This window comes from Arthrobotrys flagrans, assembly GCF_004000055.1.
Source record: "Arthrobotrys flagrans strain CBS H-5679 chromosome Unknown unitig_3, whole genome shotgun sequence".
NCBI lineage: Eukaryota > Fungi > Ascomycota > Orbiliomycetes > Orbiliales > Orbiliaceae > Arthrobotrys > Arthrobotrys flagrans.
In genome coordinates this window covers 580,803-607,004 of record NW_027137547.1, presented here as the reverse complement: position 1 = coordinate 607,004, position 26,202 = coordinate 580,803, and the positions used below count along the sequence as shown (strand labels likewise).

General features: G+C 47.4%; 5 protein-coding genes and 1 further gene across 5 annotated transcripts; 4 read left to right on the top strand and 2 right to left on the bottom strand.

Annotated features, from left to right (window-relative positions):
- Nucleotides 1–2,663: 2,663 nt before the first annotated feature.
- Nucleotides 2,664–5,487, bottom strand: DFL_001555 (uncharacterized protein; the record flags this gene model as incomplete). The annotated part of the gene is made up of 2 exons (XM_067630189.1): nt 2,664–3,859; nt 3,921–5,487. 2 exons carry the CDS (start codon nt 5,485–5,487, stop codon nt 2,664–2,666), a joined length of 2,763 nt encoding a protein of 920 aa, XP_067492857.1.
- Nucleotides 5,488–6,816: 1,329 nt separating this feature from the next.
- On the bottom strand, nt 6,817–9,830 carry DFL_001554 (uncharacterized protein; the record flags this gene model as incomplete). The annotated part of the gene is made up of 5 exons (XM_067630188.1): nt 6,817–7,016; nt 7,081–8,344; nt 8,409–8,516; nt 8,588–8,695; nt 9,009–9,830. 5 exons carry the CDS (start codon nt 9,828–9,830, stop codon nt 6,817–6,819), a joined length of 2,502 nt encoding a protein of 833 aa, XP_067492856.1.
- Nucleotides 9,831–13,272: 3,442 nt separating this feature from the next.
- Nucleotides 13,273–14,688, top strand: DFL_001553.
- Nucleotides 14,689–16,702: 2,014 nt separating this feature from the next.
- Nucleotides 16,703–20,324, top strand: DFL_001552 (uncharacterized protein; the record flags this gene model as incomplete). Its single annotated transcript, XM_067630187.1, has 6 exons — nt 16,703–17,044; nt 17,110–17,295; nt 17,409–18,054; nt 18,758–19,107; nt 19,196–19,874; nt 19,960–20,324. The coding sequence occupies 6 exons, from the start codon at nt 16,703–16,705 to the stop codon at nt 20,322–20,324; spliced, it is 2,568 nt and encodes an 855-aa protein (XP_067492855.1).
- Nucleotides 20,325–20,555: 231 nt separating this feature from the next.
- On the top strand, nt 20,556–21,680 carry DFL_001551 (uncharacterized protein; the record flags this gene model as incomplete). Its single annotated transcript, XM_067630186.1, has 1 exon — nt 20,556–21,680. One exon carries the CDS (start codon nt 20,556–20,558, stop codon nt 21,678–21,680), a length of 1,125 nt encoding a protein of 374 aa, XP_067492854.1.
- Nucleotides 21,681–23,307: 1,627 nt separating this feature from the next.
- Nucleotides 23,308–25,366, top strand: DFL_001550 (uncharacterized protein; the record flags this gene model as incomplete). The annotated part of the gene is made up of 5 exons (XM_067630185.1): nt 23,308–23,315; nt 23,390–23,534; nt 23,603–25,164; nt 25,215–25,227; nt 25,292–25,366. 5 exons carry the CDS (start codon nt 23,308–23,310, stop codon nt 25,364–25,366), a joined length of 1,803 nt encoding a protein of 600 aa, XP_067492853.1.
- Between the last annotated feature and the right edge of the window lie 836 nt (nt 25,367–26,202).

The following is a 26,202-nucleotide window of genomic DNA, read 5'->3' as shown; positions in this document are numbered from 1 at the left end:
TGATCAGTGGATATGGGGCAGATATAGCTAGTTCGGCAGATGAACGGAGATATTTCCTTCCTCCTTTTATTTCGGCCATCTATCAGTTTTCAGGCAGGTTTTGGGCACAAAACTACAGGAACATTAGTGCACCGTTCGTACGAGTACGCGTACGACGTAGACATGCGGCACATACGCATATTGTGAACATCAACATACAACAAAACCTCGCGTTGTCGACTTGAATTCATTTAGCAATTTAATCACGATACCCGATCCCCTAACTTTAAATTCTATACCCCGGAATGATATATTCAGGCGTCCGCAAGCGTGGCTGTCTTGTGGGGCGACACGACATCCACGTGGAATAAACTTCCGACAAGCATGGCATAAAACGTAACGTGGAAAATAACTTACCGCCCAGAAGAGGCCAATAATCGTAGATCGATCTACATATCGATATAAACTTCAATTGCAATAGATGATACAATTCTCCGTTCCAAATGGATCCGCACTTCTCACCCTCTGTTCAAACTTTACTTTACATGGTATCAAAAGCTTATATCCTGTTCGACAATCATAGTTCCCGCGCATCATTCTTTAGAAATATCGAAGTGTACGCATATAAACTAAATAACCATCATTTCAAAGATACACCCCCACCCCCTATAGACCACCATAACCGGCCACCATGGCCTCAAAGTTCGAAACCGTTCGCACCAGAATCCTAACCGCCGTACATGACAAGGCTAATCCCCACTAGCCATGGACCGCTCCTCAACAGAGACACCAACCAACGAAACATGGAAGAAATGCTACGAGAACGGGAAGAATATCAGACCCCTTCGCCCTCTCTTGGCCAACCACTGGATTCCTGCACATCCACCCCTTCATCACCGCGAACGAAGAAATGAGTAGAATCATCTTGTCGGGCGTATAATGAAAGAACCGGGGTTATCGTAATCCTCGGTGAACCTGAGGATGGTGAATGTGGGAGGGAAGAGTATTTAGGAATATTGGAACGGTGTGAGGAAAGACGTAGGGAGAATGGGCGGGAGGGGGTGGGGGAGATTGCAGCGATGGTGGGGTAGAATCTCTGGATATGCATATGGAATCTAGGAATCTGACACACATAGGATGGGAGTAATTACCAGCGACAGCATCTCAAATAACACCGTTCTTTGTTTCAGACTACCAGACGGTGTACGCAACCAGCCTCATCATATCCATTGATCCAAAAGCCGCAACCTGACCTGTCTCACCCTTCTACATCTGCGACGCATGTCCCTCGATTACGACTCGCCTGTCTACTAGATCTCGAAACAATCATCTCTACGTGTATGCAAACTCCAATCTCACGGTCACGATACCGTATCCCCCCCATACAAAGTAAGTATATATACCCCCTCCGCCATACTCCTCTCCAAAACCTCTACACATACCTACCGTGTACGCAAAGACCAATCCACAAAACCTAATGCTCCCCTAGACCTCCCATCAAAATACCCCCCCCCGGTCCACGATACCTCGTAGGCCTCCTCCTCACCTTGACCTTAAAAATAATCGAGCAATTTCAGAGAAAGGAAAGAAAGGAACCACAAAATAAGCTGCGCAAGAAACTCAGAAAGAAACAAAGCAAAATGCCACCGACCCGCCGCCGCCCCCGTCGCGGTTCCGGTCCCCCCCCTCACCCCTCCCAACTCCGGACCTCTCCTCCCTCTCCCCCTCGGACCCCTACATCTTTGGCACCCCTCCTACCATCGCAATAGCCCCTCCCTCACCCCCCTCCACGACCAACCCCGAAGAACCCCCTCCACCACACACCCACACCTCTCCCCCCTTCCACGACCCCTCTCCTACCCCCACACCCACACTATCCACTATCCATCGTGTACCCACACCCTCCGAGACCGAACGATAAACCCCCACCCAACCCTCCACCTGTCCCGTCGAAAACCATATTGCATCTGTCCGAACGTTCCGAGCGTCCTTCCAAAACTCCGGACGGACCCACAAACGGGCGTAACGAGAATCATCGGTGCGGAGATAGAAACCGAAATCGACAATACCACGGTTTGCAGCGATTGCCTAAAAAGGCCGGAGAAGGGGAAGGGTAAGAAGAGGAGAGGGGGTTGGGAGCGGTTGGATCTTAGGTAAGAGGTGTTGAATATTTATACACGTCTGACGACCAGTACGCGGTTCCGAGGATATTGGAAACCTGAAATCGTTTAGAAAATTGTACTCGCTCGATAGTTTACCGCCCATACATGATTGACCATACCGCCGAACGAATTTAAAGAACGAAATAAAAGAAAGAAATATAAACCTCGTGAGATAATAACCAAAGGAAAACGAATGTATCCGTGTCCATATATATAGCTAAAGTTCCAAAAAAAAAAAGGAATTACCAAAAAGCTTCATCGTCGTCGATATCATCAAGAACCAAAATGAACATGTATCATTCAAAAAGAAAAATGCCAAAAAAAAATAAAACACGCAAATGAAATAAAAAGTTTCCACTCTTTCGATGCCATACATGCCTCATCACTATATTCATAAGTATTCACAAATATATGTCCCCTCTTCCGCTCAATATCCTGCTGGATCGCTCACTCAACCATGCTACCCTTACCTCCCAACCCAAAATACCAAATAAAAACTCTACAAATTTAAAAAGAAAAATTCTACGTCCAAACCGGCGCTTTGATCAAAATACTCTTCCCCCTAACCTCCACCGCCATGAACCCCGCGACTCTAACCTTCTCCAACCCCGGTGCCTGACCGGCCCCGGCACCCCCCCCGTTATTCACCACCGGTTCTGCCAAACTGGTCTGACTCGGATTCGGCTGGCTCCCCTGCACCGGCGGTGCGGCAGCAGCAGCCTGCGCACTTGCCGCAGCAGACGAAGACCCGCCGGCCGCACCCGCAAGTTTCCCTCTGATCCCCTTCAACACGCTCTGCTTCTTCCCGGACTCCGCGCTTTTAACACTGTTCGACGGTTGTAATTCAACCTCATCCTTCGTAGGCGGCGGAGGCGGTTGTTGTCCTCCGCCGGTCGCCTTTTCAACTTGCGCAATAGGCTTGCCATCAACCATCAACGTCGCGTTTTTATCCTCGGCTCCACCGGCAGGCGTAACCAACGGTTGCAATCCCGTCTCCCCCCTCATGAATACCGCATCGAATTTCTCCCCTGGTAGAGGATACCAAACCCTGACATCTCTACTCTCCAACGGTAAATTCTCGAGCAATCCGACGCTGATATCGATGATAGTATTAACCCCACCGGGCAACCCAGGCGGCAAGGGTTCATTCAAATGCATAGCCAAACTGGCCATCAACTTCTCCTCCAACGACGCCTTCAACTTTTCGATATTTTCTTTCCCGATGGGGCCTTCGATCATCGGCCTGACACCATCGATCGTGGACATGCGCCAAGTACACACTTTAGCGCTTAAATTGTCATCTTCCTCGATCGATTGGGGTTGCGGACTATTTCTCCTAATCCCATTCTCGATCGCTTTAAGATTCCAACTGACGTTCGGTTCCAAACCGGGGTGGAAATATCGATCTAGGATCTCGTCTACGACCCATCGACTCATGGCTGCTCGGCCGACGACGGTCATTTCACGGCCGCCTTTTACTTCGGCGCCGGGGTTGACGACGGGTTGGAGCCATCCCGGGATGACTTTCCAGGATTGACGGATTTCGAACGCCAGGTTCTTGATTGCTCCGTCTAGACGTTCGAATCGTGAGGCGTATTGGTTGTCGTCGAGGGTGGTGCGGGATTGGGACATCCGCTGGTTCGCCATGGTGTTTTGGAGACGCTCGATTTCGGCGGCGCGTTCGAAGTAGAGGTTTTTGACTTTGCGGTACTTACCCTCTGTATTGTTATCACGTTAGTTACTATTCCAACAAATAAAATAAAGATGGAAGGAACATACGCAAAGTATCAAACTCCGTCATCAACGCCTGCACCTGACTGGGCGTCATCCCGGACCCACCGCCGTTCCCCTCAGGTTTGCCGGTAGGCGTAGCACGCCCATCATTCCCCAAGGGCTGTTGGCCCGCATTGGAAGGTTGGTTACCAGGCATCGTATCTACGGTGTGAACCGAAGCGCCGGGGCTAGCTGGCGGGTTGTTATTGTTTCCTTGTTGCTGCTGCTGCTGCTGCTGCGAAGATGGTGCAGCCAAACCACCACCGGGATGGTTCGTAGAGACCTTGAGGTTTGCAGGATCGGATGAAGAACGTGCGAATCCAGCCGGAGGTTGCTGGATGTGAGGTTGGGAAGGATGGGATTTGTGACCTGGGTATTGCTGCTGAGGAGGGGGTTGATGAGCCTTTTGCTGCTGGGGTTGCTGAGGAGTATTTTGCTGGGATTGAGGTTGCGGTTGCTGTGGTGGTTGTTGGTTTGGCTGTTGCTGCTGTTGCTGTCGCGGTTGGTGTGATTCGTACTGACCGGTCTTGACGTTATAATATTGAGGCAAACCAGGAGTGAGAGGACTCGGAGTTTGTTGGATTTGAGAATTAGGACGAGGTTGATACGACTGAGTGTCGGTATCGGACCTTCTCAGCGGACGTAAAGCCTCCACGTGATCTATCTTAGGAGGTGGGGGTAACAAGCTCTGAGGGCGGGGCGAACGGGGACTGTTCTGGTAGCTTCCGTCTTCGTCTATTTGTTGTGGAATTTTCGGAGAGCTTTGAGGGGATGAAGTTGATTTCCGAGTGGATAGACGTCTGCCGATTGAAGATGAAGAAGGTTCTTGAGCAGCAGCGGATTGATCTTGCTGCTGTTGAGGCTGCTGGTTGTGTTTGCTGCTGTGTCTGTGGAACAAGCCGCTGATACCACCGGATGAGGAGGAAGGGTCCTTCGTGAGTAACGGTTTTCTCAGGGTAGATTTGGCAGGGATTGCAGCAGCAGGAGGAGGTGGTGCATCAGATTGTATCTGCTGTTTCTGAGCCTCGTACGCCGTATTTGAGGAGGAAGAGTAGGATAGGCTGTCAGCGGTGTTGTTATCGTTTCGTAACGTTTGGGAGTGGTGGAGGTGCTGACTTTCAGCCGCACCGCTAGACTGGCGAATCAGACCTGCGGGGACGTAAGGTTGAGGAACGGGATGGTCTTGATGGGAATATTGGATTCCAGCCGGACCGGATACAGAGGAATGTCGTGCGGGGCCTGAGGCGGCAGCGGAGGGACGGGATTGGGGGTTAAGCTGTTGGTGGGCAGCTTGCTGGGCAGCTTGAGCTTGAGCGAGGGCTATCTGCTGGTGGACGGAGAGTGACTCTGGAGGAGGTGAGTACGCGGTGTACTCGTGCTGCTGCTGACCCTGACCTTGAGCCTGAGGGAACGACGACTGCTGTTGGAGTTGAGGTTGAGGTTGAGGAGGAGGTTGAGATGACGGATGAGGGGAAGAAGGAAGTGAAGTGGAGGAGATGTTGTTCCCTGCTGGCAGAGCGGTCGCTGAGCGATTCTGCTTGTGGTTGTTGAAGAAGGATGGGAGGTGAGGCATGGCTAACCCTTCTCTCTCTTTACTACCACTCCCACGCTCCCTATAACTCACTCTCTATGCTATAGTATATATATATCTGTGACTCCGCTTCCAGATATCTCGACCTCTGTTTCAGCTGCCTTCTCTGCCTCTGTTACCTGCTTCGATTGTGGATGGGGACGGGTGGATGTGGGTGGATGGATTCTTGGTCAGGTCGATCGGGGAGCTGTGGTTTTAGGTTGGTGTGCTGCAGCAGCGCATTAACCGTACGGGGCCAGGCCAGGACAGAACCGGACTCAAGACAGGACAGGGGAGCAGTCCTCAGAACCTCCCGAGATGTAACTGCGACGAGAAGAATACCCAAGCAGGGCAGAAGTGCAGCAAATCCGATCGCGAAACCTCCAATATCGAATTATCAAATCGAGAGAAAAAAAGAGGGGCAAATGCCAGAAAAAAGGAGTGAGTGAGACAGCGGCTAATATCGTTCACCAAAGGCGCATTCCGTACTATACGTACGGTCAAGTACCTGTCCGGGGTAGAGATAGCTCAGAAGTAGCTAGGTAATAATAAAGTAGCGCAGTGGGGACGGCGATATCCAACGGGATCAAAAATAGCCTCTCCCCTTCAACCTGCAGTGATATTTGCATATAAATCCCCACTTCGATCACCTCACCACCCTCTGTGTGCCCGTCTGTTTGGCCGTTCGGCCTCGAGGGATCCGGCCAGAGTATGAAAAAGTATTCAAGCTCAGGACCCTGTCCGGAAGCAAGACAAGAATAGCTCTGGTATTTTACCCCTCAAAAGTAGGAAGGGCTAAGCTTCTTAGTGGCACCCAGGCTTGTCTCACCCGCAAGCTGGTCTGGGAAGTAGGTAGCCGTCGGTCTGTCCAATGCAGCAAGAGGTATGTAAGAGCCTCGCTTCGATGCATCCCGTCCTGCTCAGCCTCTCTCTCTCCTCTCAAGACTTGATTCGAGTCCATGCATTGTGCAAGCATGCACAAAGCCGTCGTATCGATATCGATTCGTATTTCATGCCAAAAGCTTGTTCTTTTTCTCTCCATTCATATGAATATCCAATGCATGGTTGAAAATATATAGCAGTAGGTAGTTTATATCATTTGTTCTTGCTAAAATTATAAGGAAAAGAAGAAAAAAATATCCATCATACATGCATGCGTTCATTCAAAATGTTAATACCCCATCGAATCACTCGAACAATCCATAGAAGAGGGTAAAGAAGGAAAAAAGAATCGTATCAACCGCTAGTTGGAAATAAACTAAAAGACACAAAAAAGATAATTATCCCCCCGATCGACCCATTTTGTATTTTATTTTGAGAAAGGTAACGGATTTAACGGAACTTGGCCGAGCATCTGCCCATAACCTCACCCTGGCAAACAAGCTCTGCGTTAAACTCAGACCCATCCAAAGTCAAGTAAATATCAAAGTAGACACGATAGAACGTCCCCTGCGGTGTATCCATCCGCTCAAAGTCCTTCTCCAAGTTCTTGCGGCTGAGATCCGACGTCAGCGTCACAACCTCCTTGATACCTATTTCCCCCAAAATATTAGCATCATCCCACTCCCGTTGTGATTGTGAATGAGAAAGACTTACGCGAGTCCTTGGTATACTCCGGACAGACATCGTCATCACAAGCATACAGAATATCCTCGTACATAAGCGTCGCTCCCGGCGCAACCTGTCTGAAGAAAGAAACCTTCACAGGCTCGCCGATCTTGACCCTCTGTCCCTTCGTGACAAAGATCTGTCGTGTGTACTTGCACCTATCCTTACCATCGAGAGACGGCACGCGGTAAGCCTCCGGGTGGTGCCCTTCCTTAAACGGTTGCAGGGTAGCCATGAGGTAGTGACGACGTGCAACACGCGATGTGACAACACGTTCCGTGATACCGGCCGTAACAGCTCCCTTGACGATAGCGGCCACGGAGTCCATGGGCCTCACCACCTTATTCTGGAACTGCGGCGGTACGTGCAATTTGATCTGCTGGAAGAGGTACTCGGAGGCACCGAAACCACCGACCACAAGAACATTTTGCAACTGTCTGTTCTGTGCTTGGATGGCGATGATCTGATTCCTCACCAACTCCAAAATTCTGTTGACGACCGGCTCGAAGCACTGCAGAATCTCCTCGTTGGTGAATGTCATGTAACCCTCCTCGATACCGGCATCGGGAAAGTCGGTCTCGATACCGACATCGACGGCCCATTTCTGTCCGTTATTTCGGAAGTCTGCCTTGATTCTGTTCTCGAAGTCCATGATGCACTTGGCGTACACCTTACCGGCGGTCCTGGACCCATCCGGCAACTTCATCTTTCGGATCTTCGCTCTCAGAATATTCGAGAAGTTACGGTTCAAGGCGGTACTACCGCAGCTGTCACCGGAACCGGCGGTACATTCTGCAACGGAGAAAGGAACCTCTTCTTCGACCTCATAAGCGATCAAATCGACGGTACCACCGCCGCAATCGACGATCAGCACGGCATCGTGGATCTTGAGATTTAACAGTCCCATCTTCGAACAGAACATGGCGGCGGCTTCCGGTTCGGTGATCAATGTTAATCGGTTGTCGTTGGCATCTCTCAGGAAACCGGCCTGGATGGCAGCCTGTCTGGTCGCAGCCTTGCCGGCATCGTTCCAAATAGCAGGGACGGTCAGGAAGTATTTGATGTTTCGCTCTTCTCTGTTAAAGACTTCGCCCAAAGACTTCTGGAGCGCCGCACGCATGGCCTGACGGAGCTTGAAGAGGTAGTCGGCCGCAACATCGATTTCCGACTTTCCTGGTGGCAATGGTGGGAGGTTAATGGGGTCAATATAGGTATTACCCGACACCATCAGTTGCAGCTTGAACCATTCAACCTTTACATCAAAAAAATATTAGTAATCGATACTACACAGCGAAGGTAGTAACGGGTGTGGTTACCTTCTGGACACCCTGCTTGGGATATCCGGTGGGTGCTAGAGCTTCACCGATATCTGGACCCCAACCAACGACCTTTTGGTACTGGTCGTAATATAAAACGGTAGGAACCTGAAAAAAAATTAAAATTTGTATTAGCTATTTATATCACCAACGTATCGTATTTTCTTTGGGAAGCTTACCTTCTGTCGGGTGGTGTTACCAGCACCTGGCCATTCGGCGATAATCGACTCCTGTGGTTCTTGACCGGGTGCAACGAAAGCATAGGCGACACCGGAAAACGTTGTTCCCTGTTTGATAAAAATGAGAGAAAAGGAAAACCTGTTAGTTAGGCTGTATTTGGAATATTATGGGTAAGCGTGCCCCGAGCTTTTCTAGGGTGCCTGCTTTGGGGGGATTTTCGTTGTTTCTTGCGCTCTTGCGAGTGCGGCTGAGTGAGCAGAGACATGGGAAAGTGGGGTTTGTCTGCAGTGATATCAGACACCCAAAATTTTGAGGGACAAGCGAAGAGCTGCGAGGGAAAAGAAAGTGGAAAAAAAGAGAAAAACACGTGTAGGGATAGAAAAACCGTAAAGCATGTAGTATAAAATAAAAAAGACTTACAAAATCGATGCCAACAATCAACTGTGATTGACTCCTGCCGCCGCCTGGGGCCTCATGAGCGTGGGCCGCCGGACCGTGCTGTGGTATATGCTGTGGCTGTTGCTGCTGCCCGAACGGAGGTGGACCGCCTTGAGGATATCCAGGACCTCCAGGATGGCCTTGACCATACGGAGGAGCTTGACCACCAGGTCCTGGATAAGGAACTCCGGGACCTTGAGGAGGACGGCCGTACTGAGCAGTATTTATCGGAGGCGGGAACTGGCCGTGTCCGCCATACTGCTGCCCTGGATGACCCTGAGACATTGGAGAACCGTTTCTACCCTGAGGACCGTTTAGATTTTGAGGAGGACCTTGCTGTGGAGGACCCTGTTGAGGAGGACCTTGCCGAGGAGGACCCTGAGGAGGGCCTTGCTGTTGCGGATTAGGAGGCCCGACGTTGGGCTGCTGCTGAGGAGGATGACTTGGAGGACCTACGGGAGGAGACCGCTGTCCACCGTGAGGAGGTTGATGTTGAGGTTGAGGTTGTTGACCTTGAGGTTGACCTTGAGGTTGACCTTGAGGAGGGTAAGGGTTCTGAGCTGGCGGGGTAGGTGCTCCGGAAGGCTGACCTTGGCCTTGAACTTGACCTTGAGGGGCGCCGGTATAAGAAGGGGGCCGGCCGAGAGGGTTTGGCTGTGGAGGGGGTGTTTGCCGCGCTGGTTGTTGTTGCTGGTTGAGAGACGAATGAGAAACCGAAGGATGCAGCGGAGGAGTACTGCCGTTATTTGTAGAACCTTTGCGGCTAAATCCAAACTTCTTCAGACGAGAGTTTACTTGGTCCATTTCGGAAAAGGAAAAGAAGAAGAAGAGAAGAAGAGAAGAGGAGGAAGAGGAGGAGAAGAGGAGAATAAGAAGAAGAGGAGTTGGTTGGTTGGTGGTGGTGGTTTGGTTAGTAGTCTGTAGTCTGATGTAGCTGTAGTGGTGGTGTGGTTGGGTTGATTTGGTGCGTGAGATTGGGAAGGAGCAAAAGGGCAGTAGCAGCTGCTGTGGATTTGACTTTACCCTCGTACACCCCCTACCGTACTCAGCAACCCTATGGAGACACTCTACCGAGTACGTATTTCTAATGCTTATGCACACGCAAATATTCTCAGTCAGTTATCCATTGCTTCAATCGATTCATCTTTTACGAAACTATTCAGAATATCGAAAGGACAGTACTGCAGTGCGGTACAGACGGGACCATATGGTAAGTGCTGGGTGACATGACCTATGCATCCCAATAGAGGGTAACAATGGATAAAATCAGTGCTGGTTGGCCGGCATCTAGCCTTGCTAGCTACTGCTCCTAGCTACCGCTGACCTAGGTATGCACCTAGCTAGAATACTGCTTAGACCGTCGCATGTACAGGTAGACATGATGACGATTACAGCTCCCGGATCTACGGTAGCTAGAAACCCTCCGCTCGAAGGGAAGGATCAAAGACAAAAAAAAGAAACCGAAAGGCTCAATGCAAGATAAATACCCAGGCGCATTCCCTGGAGATACAGCTACAAAAAAAAAAAAAAAAAAAAAGGAAACTTACTTGCGTTTAAAAAATAAAATAAAATAAAAGCTTATGTTGCTTACTTGACTTGAGCTCGCTACAATATTATAACCCCGTCTATCTTCCGTTGTCTACACTTGCTGGCTATGTATACGCTGACTGGCTAGCTAAGCACTCCCAAGACCTGCTGCTATGTAATTCTTACGCAACAACAACAAAGAGGAGTTACACCTCCTCGCCCAAAAAGACTGAAGAGACAACAGTTTTGAAGGATTTGGAAACCTGCAGCCAGCAAGGGAAGGGGAAAAAAGGTGTGCTTTAGACGTAGGTGGGTGGGGCTTCCGCTTCAAGTGGCGTTAGAGCCCACTTGACCCTTTAGTTTTACGTTACAGCTCGAATTCCTAGTCGAATCGATTCCTAGCGGATTGAATGATTTAGATAAAACCAAGAAGGCGTGATGGTAATGAGGTTTTTGGTGTTGCAAAGATCTCGGGGCTCGGAGAAAGCAACGCTACTGCTGGGCAGGCTGATTTTGAGGCTTAAAATTCGTGGTTTTCAAAGAAAAAACTCGGGATTATCGATTATCGATCTTGTAACACTATGGGATGAAAAAGAAGAAATGATAAATCCCTTTAGGGCATTCATTCGGGGACTTCCTTCTTCAAATACACAATCCTCGCATTTCAAAATCTCTTGTCTTGAGGTCAAAGGGGTAAGAGCTTAGCTACCCTGACTGAGGCTGATGAGATATGACGATATCCGAGCTCGAGCTGGGCCCGTCTGGGGCAAAACAACCGTATCGAAATGCAATCCGCTCGCTCGCTAACGGTGGAATATTCTCGACCAAACTAGAAAAAGTTTACGGTTTATATTCCTCACGATATTATTCTACTTGGCCCTGATACTGCTTGAAGGTCTTTCTGCTGTTTTATTTCTCGTCCGAACGTTTGACCAATTTTTTTCTGAATGAGGGGGTCGAAGTTAAGCTTACCCATCTGCACACTCGCTTCCAAAATCGTTGCCAACCGTCAGACCAGTGGCCTCGATTTCTACCAGGTCAGACCAACAGGGTGCGGAAAGCCGCTCAAGCCAAAAGTGCACATAGGAGTGATAGATTTGCCGAAAACAAGTTGGTGAAAAAAATCACAGCCTCAAATCTCAAAGTTCGAAGTCTCCGGATTTCGGATTTCGGCATCGACTTTTAGCTTGTGTCCTAAAGCTGCCATGCCTAGCTATAGACTCCCGTCGATATCGATGTGCATGTCCCATTGAATAAATCCAAATCAGTTCAGGTGCCTTACACTTGTTTCTTCGTCTTCAGCTTTGCCACAACACTACATCTCCACTTTTTCGCACAAAACGTCAATCCCGCAATTCATATCCTTTCTGGGAAGCTTATCCAGGTGCCTTCCATACGAACTCTATAGCTGCCAGCTTACAGGACTTTTGCCTTATGGGCGGAGAAAAGGAGTTCCGGGTACCACAACGGACACGTACACGCTATACGGGTCCGCCGTTAAATGTCTTGGCTTTGGAGAACGGAGGCCGGTGAACCAGAAATGAAGCATAAAATAGGATTCAGTTTTCCGTTACCGTAAAGCCCTCTCTGAATGTTTTATAGAGGACATAGTAGAGAAGATTTATATGAATGTTGAGCCTTAATTCCATGACATATGCATGTTTCCGGATTCCGAATCGGTGCCTTATAGTTTACCGTATATACTCCGGACATTTCAAGCTTGTGGTAGGAAATGCGTGGAGTATTTTTATAGCGCAGCAAACCTTTACGTTGGTTATAGATCGCTGTTGCTATAGTTTCGTCTCACAGCACTTAACTTGGCCAATTCGGTGAATGGTTAATTCAGCAAAAGGCAGGACAGTTCTAGCTGTCTCCACTGACCGAATTGCAATGCCTTATACGACCCATCAGACCATGGTAGATACATTTATGTATGAATCAAGACCAATTTATTCAGTTTTAAAATTATCCATGATATTCCGAGGTACACGGTTGATGAGGTTCGAGGAACTTTCCGAAGAAAACCTCAGCATATAGAATAGATATTATGGCCGAAGCTTCACGTGACCTTAAGACCGAAACCCCACGTGACCTGAGCTGCCCTTAGGGCAAGGCAGGCACGTATATAATGAGGCCTCAGAGGCATAGGATAGCTCCCATAGAATTCACTACATACCACCCTCTACACACGCTTTACAAATTATGAGCCCAAAAGCGTAATACTTCACTCCTCCACCTACTTATAAATTCATGAACGAGCTACTAAGCTACGTTCTACCTACCTACCTACGAATTCGGTCCCTTCTAGGACTATTGAATGTCAGAGCCAAAAGGAAGCCGTAGAGAACGAAGAACTAGGACTGCTGGTAGCGGCGGACCAAGCTCACAAAGAAGCGAATCCAGACCAGTCACCAGAAGGAATTCACAAGAATCCGACCAAAGAGCTACGGATCCTATTCTCCCAAGAGAGAACCTATTCGACCTACCAAGTTTACCAGCTAGCCGCCGCGTGAGCGTAGCCTCAATTGCAGTAGAATCCGAACCAGAATTTATAGTAGGATCTGAGCCAAAATCCGAAGAACCAACCTGAGCGGACTTACTAAGTGAGAACGCGGAACTTTTTGAACAGATCGAAAGGGACGATACGCTTGCAAAAACAGCAGGGGCCATAGCTAGGACCAAACAGCTAGCAGAAGCTCAGAGACTTGCAAAGCTCAAAATGTCGACATCTACGCCAGCACCTACGGAATGGCGAACCTACCAGCCTAAGCAGATCGTCCTAAAGCAGGACAACTACTTACAGTGGAGAATCCTAATGAAACGGAACATAAAGCGCCTAGGCTGGGAACACTTTCTTAAAGCAGAAGGAGTAACAGATGCTACGGTCATAGACGCAATGTTAACAAGCGAAAAGTCAAAACACGAAGAACAATGGAGGCAGCGACTGGATTGTTCTACCTACATACTTGAGAACGTGGAGTCTTCCCAATGGACTAGGTTCCACGCAGACGAGGAAGATCCCTTTAAGATGTGGAGAGAAATCAATAACGTTTGGCAAGCACAGAACGACGAAGGCAAGCGTCGCTACGAAATGCAGCTGGACGCCTTACAGCTTGACTCTGAAGAGTCAATTGAGGATTACGTTACACGAGCTATCGACCTCGGAAACAAGCTTACAGCAGCCGGTGGGCAGCTGGATAATAGCCGCTTCATCGGTAACATCCTACGTGGCCTACTACCTAAGTACCAGAACGTTAGGGGCAATATCGATTATGATCTCACGAAGGATCCCAAACTGTCAGTCAACACGGTACGGCACGTCCTAATGAAGAAAGAGACGGAGCTCAAGCTGCGACCTAAGCAGCAGCAGCTGGCAGCTTGCCATGCGGGAACCTCGAGCTCAAGATCTGCAGGATCGAGCCCAAGTTACCGTGGTTCCGGAAGTGGAAATAGGCTAGGACGGCACGCAGGCAACACAACAGGTCGCAACTCACAAAATACCACAAATGCAGGCCAAGGCTCCCAATCCGGTAGTTCCAACCCGGAACTCCCAAGATACCGTTGCACAAACTGTGACAAGCCCAACCACGATACCAGCCAGTGCTGGAACTTAGTTGGCCGCAGCAATAATAGGAGCAGCCGTGGCGGTAATACCCGTGGCCGCGGCCGAGGCGGAGCTCGACCCAATGCAAATATGACAGCCGCCAGCAAGGAAGAAGGGGTACGAACACTCTATGAGAAGTACTACGGTACCAAACCAGACGTTTCAAGTCTGCACTAGTAGGACTCATGCTGTTTCGTCCATATACCACTTAAGGACAGAAAGAAACCCAACACTAAAGCCTAAAAAAGCACATTTGTGGGCCTAGAACACAGTAACATTTACAAAATCTGAAATGGCTATAGAATAGCTAGGGTCAAAGACATTAAAGTGGCACCATCCCTCCGCTTCGAGGAAGTAAGGATGGAAGAATCCATGGAAGAATCCAGCAACTACAACGCATTCTACTCCCTCGCCGCTGCAAACCTCTCCGCCGCAGACCAGGAAATCCAGGCAACTATGCCAATTTATAAGGCTACTGAGGATGAGCCACCCTACCGCGAAACTATGAATTCCCCTGAAGCACTTAAGTAGGCCTAGGGTATTAAAAAAGAACTAGAGAAAGTAGTTGAGTATAAAGTATAACAAACAATCACTAAACCTAAAACCAGGCTATTTTATTATAAATACTTAAATTCAAAAAAAAAAACCACTGGCAGAATGACGATATCAGCCGCTATAAGGTCCACCTAATAGTCTGCATTAATTATCAATAAAAAGGAATAGATTATAATTCCACCTACACCCCAGTAATATGCTATTCTACAGTCCGCTGCATTTTAGCTACTTTAATTGGTTGTTATACTCATAGATTAAGGCAACGTTCCAACAATTTTCCTAGAAATAGACGGAATAGAACATGACATTTACATATTCATACCTAAGAAAGTCCTAAGGGATAAAGCCCTCTGCAAAACGCCTAAGTGACAAAGAAGGCCAAATCTTCAAGATACCTAAGTCATTTTATGGCCTAAAGCAATTATCACTCATCTATTACACAATGGTGCTGTGGGAACTAATTAAATTAGGCTTTAAGATAGTAATTATGACATTAGCCTATTTTACCACCCAAACGGCACTATTTTACTAGTTTTTGTTGACAATTTAGTTCTAATTACCAGAATTAGGCAGGCCCAATCCAAATGGAGACCTAGACTCAAGAAGGCCCTAAATGTAGAATATAAGAAGCTGTCCTACTTCCGAGGCATGAAGGTGATGCAAATAGGCAAGTTGCTATTTCTTGAGCAGGACGCCTGTACTGAACGAATAATTAGTTAGTATTACCTTTAAGGAATGTATGCTGTAAAGATTTTAATGGCGAACATCATTCTTATTAAATCTGAAGAACTGCTACAATCCGACTTAGAGTGCTATAGAGCTGCGTAGAATTGAGAGTAGCGATAATGTGGTGGATTTCTTCTTTAAGCTTCTGGAGAGAGTCCAATTCACGAAGCTACGCGACGCCATGGGTTTGAAGCCCAACTAACGGATTTCATTGAGTAATACCAACTTCCGGCCATAGAAGTCTAATAGAAAGGAAGAATTTCATTTCATGGGTACCATCATTATTACAGTTCGTCGCAAATAGAATAACACCAAACTGAGGGAGGATGTTGAAGCTACCCATATGGCCGAAGCTTCATGTGACCCAAGCTGCCCTTAGGGCAAGGCAGGCACGCCTATGTAACCAAGTTTATGTACATAATGAGGCCACAGAAGCATAGGATGGCTCACCATCGAATTCACTACATACCACCCTCTATACACGCTTTACAATCATGATACATAGTAGTCTAGGTCCAAGATTGTCTGTTCCAAGAAATATATGTATGAATTTTAAACCAGCTTATAGCCGTCTATAGGTTCCTTGATGTAACGTTACACGAGTCTGGGGAATTTCGTATCACATTGATTTTCAAGGATATTTTCGCATAATTATAACCTCGAGTCCATCATGTACGAGGCCATTGGGATAAGATGCGTAAAAGGGTAGAACTGTCCCTGTAAGTTCACATGGAGAATTTTAGCTTGGCTTTGGGACTGGATGTCGCGCGAGGTTTTGTCAAATGACAATCTTTCCAAATTAGGTTTAGTATAGATATATAATTTCCCAAAGAGGATATTTTCAAACATGATACCACAAAAACAACCCATCTCGAAGAAGTTCATTCTCCAGACATCATCGAGCCGATCATCGAGATATATTAAGTAATTTTCAATGAAAATGATACCTACAATCGGTACAAGTCCATACCTCCCTGCTTTTGGAATTTGAAGTTAGGTCATGTGACGAATATTCCAGAATTCTATCTTAAAGAGTTGGGGAGGGTTAGTTGACCCAAAGGGTTTGTGATGGTTGAACCCTCGCTCAGCACTCCCCACCCCTCGGGTATAAATTCACTGGCTACTCGTTATAATACTCCTCTCTCCTCCTCCTTCCCTTCTCTTCATCGCTTTTCTTAACCTTCCCATTGCTATTTCATTATAGCTTCACATTTGTCTAGAAAGACAGGTGTTACTTCACCAGCAGACTACTATCCTCATCACAATGCTCGATTTAGTTTTTAACTACACCATCGTCCCTTTCGTGGTCGATATCGTTCCAGCTGTGGCACGGGCATGCACAGCAGTAACCAATGCCTTTCGTTTCAAACCTCTTGACTCCAAGTTTCAGTTGCCTGGTACTTGGCCTCTGGAACCAGAAGAGCTGCATCAACTAGCCGTTGCATCACCATTGCCATCTGATGAAGACACTGTATTCTATGAAGATGGTGATGTTGTCATGATGGCTGATACAACTCGTTGGCTTGCAGCTGCGGAGGAACCAAAGCCGTCTGTAGGGGAATCAGAACCAACTGCAGAGGAGCCAGAACAACAGTTTCATCACACAGTATGTTTTGAACTCTTCGGGTTTGTATTGAAAGTGGTGATTTTATCTAACATCTCTTTAAACAGACTTCTCGTCAAAACAACGAAGAGTTCGGGCCCTGGGTCACTGAAGAGGATAAGGATGTTTCATCGGATAGAATATCAGATGATATCAGCTCTTATACGGAATTTAATAGAAATAGAATCGAAGGTCAAAAAATCCCTGCTACCGTGGATGCTATCAAGAATGGGCTTCAAAATGTTTTGAATAAGGTATGTTCTTGGGTTGGATTCACAGTTCAACTTCCTATTGTCATTGGCTTCATCAATCCTTCTATGGATATCAGGATTTGGCAAATACTAATGCATATTCTCCATCACACCAGCGTGCCGCGCGAGCCTCTAACAAACCCGCCCCCGCCCCCGCCGCTCCAACCACACCCACAGGTCGCAAACTTCCCGAATTCAAACTCCGCACAAGAGACCTCCGCAGCCTCCCTCCACACCTGGACCCCAGATTCAGACAAGCAAAAATGTACACCAGCACATGGCAACCAAGCGGTCGTGGCCCATCAGACGTCTCACCAACTGAACCAAAACCCGAAGGCCCCGTTGACGCTTGGGTCGGCGATCAACTTCATAAACAACCAATTAAATTTTATGTTGACCCGGATTGTAGAGGGTCTACGCCGGGGACTGTGGCGGCTGGGCTTCCGGATTCCAATAGTTCTATTAAACCTACGCAGTCGGTGCAAGAGAATGAAGAAGAGGAAGAGGAACGTCGTCCTTTGGATGATATTCCAATGCCCGATCATGCTAACGAGGCGGCTCCAGTTGATGAGGGAGGACCATCTCAGGTAGATAAAGGTAAACTCCCGGTCCGAGATCTAGTTACTCCTGTTCGATCTACCTATGAAGAGCTTCCAGGAGACAACGGACCGGAGAATATGCCTGTGATTCCGGTCCCCTTGGAGGAATACATTCAATTGAAGGAAATTGCCGACAAGGCTCAGACAGATTCCGCCAATTTTGGTAAGTTATTATTTCGTCCGCGAATGAGACAATATTTCGTCTTATATATAAATTACTTTTTATGAAACCCTCATCCCGTCTCTGCCTCGTGGAAGGTCCCTGTCCCTCAAGGGCGGTTATCTCTATATCAGTAGACGATTGATGCTCTACAATCCGCATCTCAGCCGTCTACGCCAATAGGGCATGGAAACCCCACCTGAACGCCCCACTTTCAATCCCCGACCCCATAACTGTCTATTTAATTACCCTGGATTTTTTCTTTTTCCTTTCATTCTATTCTGCAGCTGCTTCCTTCCCATCTCCTTTGTCCTTCACATCGTCTACACCTTTTCATCTCCTTTTTTCTTCACCGATATCATCTACATCTCCCCGCATTCTTTCATCCAATCTCTGCCCTTTCAAACTTCTTTCCAGATGGCTAGGCTATTTGTTTATACTCCATACCCTCGAGATATGGAGTCTTGGTCTGAAAGTCCTAGGACTCCACGAGTTCATACTCCGAGCCCTTCGCAACGTGAGTATATCTTGTCGCGTCGCATGGCTTTCGGGATGCTTCTTTGGAGCTTTGACACGAGATTTATGCATTAACTCCCCATCGTTTACCTTGCGAGTCAAGTTTTGATATACAATGATATCTTCCTGCTGTTTTAATTTTACCTTGAGCAAAAGGGAAAAACCCAAGCTAACCGAAAACTTAATACAGAAGCACGCCTTGAAGAGGAGTTCAAGCGTCTTCGCGAGGAGATGGTCCAACAACTCGAAGGCCGCTCTTCTCACCACGGTCAGCTCAGCGACCAGGAGTCTGAGCAACATCGTCGTCCAGCCCAGACGCGTACATTGCCAATCGCATTATCACCAAGTCTAGGCTCACAAATTCCTTGCAACTTGCTTGGAAAGTCAGTCCTGCGACGTGGCGAAAATATTCCAACAAAGGTTGAGACTAAACAACCATTGAGTGAGCTGGACAATAAAGTAGAACTGCTTAAACGTGTTCTTGAAAAGGATGCAGCTACGGTCGGAGCTTTGAGGAATGTTGATGTTGGGGCTTTGGCGGTGAGTAACGTTACACGGTGCAGAAGGTCTACTGTACTACATCAAGATTCTTTGGGGAATTTCTGGCTAACAATATTCCGGTTGATAGCATGGAGCTCAAACTGATCAATGGGATCAATTGACCAATGCTCAACAAGCTGCCCTTTTCTCCACTATGCTTCAAGTTGCCGCAAAGGAACAACAAGATGCCATCGAATTGGCAGAAAAAGTCGGACGCGCAACAGTTAAGGTTCTTACCAATAACAAGAGGCCCGACGAGGCAGTCAAAGCAGAGAGAGACTTATTCAAGAACATCTTCGATAAGAGATTCGACGATTTCTGGCATGTTATCCGTCCAAACCTCTCTTTTGACAAAGATCCTCTCGCTTTATACGGTCGTCGTCAATATCCTCCTTTCTATCCGGCTACTGGGCAGATGCCTCCCAAACCTCCTCGCGATCATGTCAAGATGGAGTTTGCTCAGATTCGTGATGAGCTTGAGATGAACCTACGTGAGATCCGTCGTTTCTCTAAACAGTTCTTTTCTGCCCCTGGTGCTGAGGAACTCTCTCCAGAGATGCATGAGTATCTTCTTGGGATGTGTGGTGGATCTCGCGAGGTTTTAAAGAATCTTTTGCAAAACAAGGAGACTAAGTGCTTGCTCGTCTCCGGGTTTCTTAAGAGAATTTTGTTCGATATCTGCCTCGGTACTGGGTGGATTTGGCAGGGCTACGATGATAATCTTTCCGGCTTGTTTTCACTTGAGCATACCCCCTTTAGTGATCCCGGTAAGTCATTCCTGTTCCTTGTCTTGAGATTTATACGTTGTTGAGATATACAAACTAATATAACTTCGTCACAATTGCACAATAGCTTATAAGTATCAGCGCACCGTGGCTCTGACTTGGCGCGCTCACCGATTTACACAATTAACATATCAGCCATGGTGGGATCACATGTTAGAGCTTCGCATCAAGCTGACGGCGGATGAGATCTATAAACTCCTCCGCCCAATGCTAGGAGAAGACAGGACCAAGCTTGAATTCCGTCAAGTGGAGCCATTCATGGACCTCTTGGAGATTGTTGAAATTTTCTCCAAACTCGCTGCTAAGATGTATGAGCAAGAGGCTCTTTGGTCCTTCTATTTCCCCGGAAACGGCGAGGGATTTGAAGGAACGACTATGGTTTTGGATGATCCATGTCAAAACCAGGTTATTGCCATCCGTGGGTCGGAGTAGTTCTCTAACCCGCAATTGGCGGCCAATGGAACTCCGGTTTTGTTCTGTCATACACCAATCTTGTCATATCAGACACCCCAACTTGGAGAACCATATCCTGCGACCCTCCTTGTCGTCAAGGCGGAGTGTCTCGTCCCGCAGAATCTATCCAGCCCATCCTTCCGAGCTAAAGTTCACACTAATGCCCATGAATTTGATATTGGGTTTCGCCATGGTGGACGTATTGCCACCATGCCGAACGTCCCCTTCAACCGCAGGATCACGGGCAATGCTAACAATGAGAGTGCACCGGGTCCATCTTCTGCCAACACTGACACTCGCCCTCCAATCCCGGTCATTCAAGACCGACGTGCTTTCACGGCTCAAGAACCTTTCAACGGTGGATATGCTAATGCGCCCATTTCGGAGATCCGTCCAACGAGGAGCACTCCTCGCATGTCTCTCTTTGGCCAAGGGGATGCTAGGAGCCTTGAATCTTATAATACTTTGCAAAGTATTCCTGGGATGGAGGTCCGAGGCCCAGAGCATCATGTTCAATACCAAGGCTACCCCATGGCTCCACCACAAGTCATCCCAGGTCCACCACAAGTCGCCCAACTAGGTCCTCCATATGTTATCCCACGATCTGCGATGACAACGGAGTTCCCGCATGGGTTGCCGTACAACCCATCTGGACTTGACGATACGGTTCCTATGCGCCACGCCGCAAATAATCCACCAGGCCCACAATTTATCCCAGGCCCACCAGGCCTACCAGGCCAACCCCACGTCCCCAAGCAGCGTGCTGACAATAGCTTTCAACGATTGACTCAAACTCTCCGTAACTTCCAACTCTACGACCAATACGAACAGGCCGCTCGTCAATTGCAACAATCGACTGTCCCTGGAAACCCATTCGGACCTAATGGTGTTCGGCGATACTCGACTCCACATCTTCCAACCCATGCTTCTTTGGGTCTAGAACTGCAAAGACGTATGACGTCTCTCCGTTATGCGATCGACCCTACTGGCCAACTTATCCGTACTCTTGTTAAGGTACCGGTCGGACTACCTGAAGCCGGTATGGGATTTCATCATACTCAGACAAATGCAGTTGGAAACCAACAGGGAGCCGATTTCGCTGCTGCTAATGCTGCCCAACGTGGTCCTCCTAACCCCGGTTTTGGAATCTTTACCGGAACACGTTTGTATAACGCACCGCCACAGCGTCAGGCTAGCCAACCTAGAGGGACGACTGAGAGTCCTCCACCAAACGCCTTCAGACGATCTGGTTCCCAAGGGGAATTTTCTATCTACAACTCAACCGATACGAATGAGAACGACGAGAATGATGAGAACTTTCAGCATCCTCACTGAATAATGATTGACTATATTGAGCTTAAGTTCGGTTAGTTTTTTCCTCTCGGACAGCTCTATTTCGCAACCATACGGACTAACTTGGCATGCATAGCCTATCTTCTCTGCTTGCTTTTTTTTTCTGCATTGCATATTGCAACTTACCTGATTTTTACTACTGGGCCATTGCCTCAAGGATCTAACACATCCTAAAAGTGCATGGCCGGAACAATCTGCTGTTTCTGCTTACCAAATGATATGTAGGTCACTTAAAGAATGTTGCGTTACTGCGGGTTTATCTTCTTTAATGCCCTATTCAGATCCTACATATTTTTGACGCAATTGTCCCACTTGTTTTACGCCAACAAGGTCAACATTTTAGCTTTGACCCACTTTGCTCCATCTTGCAAATTCACCCCCTCACCCCACTCTCTTCTAACGATTGAAATCTCCCCGAACCGGTTATTACTATATGTATTACTTTAGACATGTAAGATAACCTTAGTTTAGTTCCTCATATCCATCGAATTGAAACTTTCTCTACCCCCAAAACCAATAACGGTGTTCTTAATAATAAGATGACGCATACGTATACTCTGGAATCAATAATTTACGTGAATGGGAACTGTATACATCAAGTGTGTTGTAGTTGTGTTATTTCTCAACCAATCAAAGCCCCTGCAACTAATGGTTCGGACCTTGATCCTTCACTAACCGTACCTTGAGATTTAGAGCCGGTTATTTGCAACGGGCCCGGGAAACCGAGGAATGGAGAGCCGTGGATACACATGGAAGCGTTCGGAGGAGAATGCTCAGACGTAGAAATCAAAAATCTACTTCGTCATGAAGTTTTGAGAGTCTCAAATAGCTAACCGTATGCATGGCATACCTATGGTAGACACGGCACCGGTGGTGATGGTGCAATGGTTCCTGACAGCTTCAAATGCGGGGCACATTTCCCTTGTATCGTCCGAAGTGACCCTGGCCCACTTTTGCCCAGTTAATACTTTGGTGGGGCAAAATTTTCAATTTTTTTGCAGTAAGAATATTGCTGGGAAGGGGTTCGGTTATTGGCGCAAATTCAGCAGCCAATCCAACGTCTTCTGCTGCTTCGACGCAAACAATATGTGCGTGCTTGCCGCTGGACGCTAGTGCTAGCAAAGGCCCGGCTAAACAAATTTCTTCTGATTCTCGAAAAGAAATTTGAATCATCGAAAGAAGAGATTTCAGTCGTCGGGGTTTGTACGTTTTCTGTCGGAAGTGCCTGTCTGAGTCATAATTAAACAGGAAGTCTTTTCCGTTGGTGCGATATACTTTGCTTTGAAGTTAAAAGCTGTTGGCTGTATTTGTATCCAGCAGTCGCTTCGGTTGTCGATTCTTTCACCTCCTTCCATTAACATCAACATCAAGGTCCATCGCCACCATCGGACGACTTCCAATTGCGCTTTTGTCCAAACTACTTGCTTGTTAGATTATCAGTTGTTCCTGCATATTTTACATACCACGTTTTCCTTCTTTTTTCGGGACAGGGTAGCTGTTCAATTTCCACCTGCCGACTTTTGGTAGGCCGTTTTCTGTCGGATATCCGTTTTGCTGGAATAGTGGGACAGTGCAGTGTGGGTAGCTTCGGCTCATACAACCCGCCAAAATGCCAATGTGAGTCGAAGCTTCAAACTCCATATTCAAGTTATAAGATATAGCTAATGGGGGTTTAATGATTGTTATTACAGGCTCAAGGACCCGTCCGTTAAATACAAACCATTCAAGCCGGTTGATCTTCCGGATAGACAATGGCCCAGCAAGACTATCACAAAGGCCCCCAGATGGCTGGCCACAGATCTCAGAGATGGAAACCAGTCTCTCCCCGATCCGATGGTTCGCTCTACCCTTCCTATAAACTGCAATTGTTATTACCTTTCTAACTAAATTTGTTCTATTATTAGAACGGTGAGCAAAAATGGCGATACTTCGAGCACTTGATCGCCTTAGGCTACAAAGAAATCGAAGTTTCCTTCCCATCGGCTTCCCAAGTCGACTTCGACTTCACACGGAAAATCATCGAAACTCCCGGTGCCGTCCCAGACGATGTTTCGATTCAAGTTCTCTCGCCATGTCGTGAAGACTTGATCAAACGAACAGTCGAATCCCTCTATGGCGCCAAAAATGCCATTCTCCATCTCTACCTCGCCACAAGCCAGTGTTTCCGTCGCATCATCTTTGGAATGTCTCAAGAAGAAACTTTGGCCCTCGCTCTCAAGTGTACTAAGTTTGCACGATCGATAACTAAAGACTCGCCGGATCCGAAGGTTAGAGCGACCAGATGGCAGTTCGAGTTCAGTCCTGAAACCTTCTCGGATACCTCACCAGAGTTTGTAGTTGAATTCTGCAATGCGATCAAGGAGGTTTGGGAACCATCTGTTGAGAATCCTATCATTTTCAACCTCCCAGCAACAGTAGAAATGTCCACCCCCAATGTCTACGCAGATCAGATCGAATACTTCTGCCGTAACATCACAGAGAGAGAAAAAATCTGCGTCTCTCTCCACCCCCACAACGACAGAGGCTGTGCCGTCGCCGCCTCCGAATTAGCCCAAATGGCCGGCGCGGAGAGAGTCGAAGGTTGTCTCTTCGGTAACGGCGAGAGAACCGGTAACGTCGACCTCGTTACCCTGGCATTGAACCTCTACACCCAAGGTGTCTCGCCCAACGTCGACTTCTCCGACATCAACAAGACCATCGAGATCGTTGAAGACTGCAACAAGATCCCTGTTCACCCCCGCCAACCATACGGCGGTCAACTCGTTGTTTGCGCTTTTTCCGGCAGTCACCAAGATGCCATCAAAAAGGGATTCAAACTTCGGGACGACAACAACGCCGAATATAATGACCCATGGGTCATTCCTTACCTCCCTCTCGACCCTCAAGACATCGGCCGAACCTACGAGGCTGTTATTCGTGTCAACAGCCAAAGTGGAAAGGGTGGTGCCGCATGGGTCATCCTTCAACACATGCATCTCGACCTCCCAAGAGGTCTACAAATCGCATTCTCAAAGATTGTACAAAAGCACACAGAGGCAGTCAACAGAGAACTACAACCTACAGAAATCGTCAAGCTCTTCGAGGATTCTTACTACCTCAAGAACAACCCAAGATTTACCCTCATTGATTATGACATCAAAACAGATAGAGCCGCTAGCCGGGGGAGGCCTCCCCCAGGTGTGGTAACCAACGGTAGTGGCAAGCCTGTCGAGGAACAGCCGAAAAGACATTTTGAAGGAATAGTAGCCCTGGATGGGATTGAAAGACCAATCAAGGGTGTGGGAAACGGTGCCATCTCGAGTATGGCGAATGCGTTAAGGGTGCTTGGCATCGAACTTGATGTTACGGATTATAAAGAACATGCGTTGAGCGCTGGTACCAACGTCAAGGCCGTGGCATATATTGAGTGTTCCCCATCGAAGGCTGGAAGAGGTGTCAAGTCAGTGAAGGAAGAGGCGGTTTGGGGGTTGGTATCCATGAAGATGTGGTACAGGCCAGTTTGATTGCTCTCCTTAGTGCGGCTAGTGGCGTAAGTAACTCTCCTCTATCATATATTGTATTTTCTGATGCTAATGTGGACTTTTTCATAACAGTTCCTGTCCAGCAGACCTGGGACACCACTCACCAAGCATGCGCCAAATGGTGAAGTTTCGGCTCTGAAGATCTAAGAAATTGATATCATTCACGTTTTTCCGTCCGAATTTCATGCGAAAAAGTTTTTGCGAAAAGGGTATTATTTTGACAGATCGCCACCTCTGCGATGCTTTGGATGGTCAATTTGTAGTGTACGGTCCGTTCACAAAAAGTTGGATTGTACATATATGTACATTGAGTTTCTTGTATTTATCAATTGAGCGACAGAAATATCTTTTGCTATAGAATACTATCTTTTGCCTATCAATTATGGCCCGCTTAGGTAGCTGATATCATAAACAAATATCAATGAGGATGATAATAACGAAGATATAATCCCCGAAGACGTACATTCCGGAATCACACATTCGCAATTACAAAATAAGTGAAGATTACAACCCCATCACCGCAAGGAAAACGAGTAGAAGAACTCCCCCCTCCTATAAATCCAGTATCCCACACTGCAGATCATCGGGCTCAAACACCGTGTTTCCCCTCAAAACCAATCCCGGCCGCTAATATAGTGCGAAAAAGACATTCAACCGAACCTCTTTATTCATTTGTACCACCATAAGAATATTAATCTTATCTTTAAGAAATCGGTCTCCGATTATGGCATAAAGAACGTTGGAATGCGGGGGATACATGGAGTGTGATTGCTTTGGCGCATATTATTGTGCGGATGGTGTTTAGTAGTTATATTATGATATGGGGGGCGAGTTTTGGTAAGTTCGCAAATTACCCAAGTCCTTAGTTAAGAAGATATATAAATTTGAAACTTTCATCGGAAGACTTCTGGATTCTAACGGGATTTTTTTTTTGATTGGTATAGCATTAAGGGCAGGAGAATTCCAAAACCATGAGCACGATT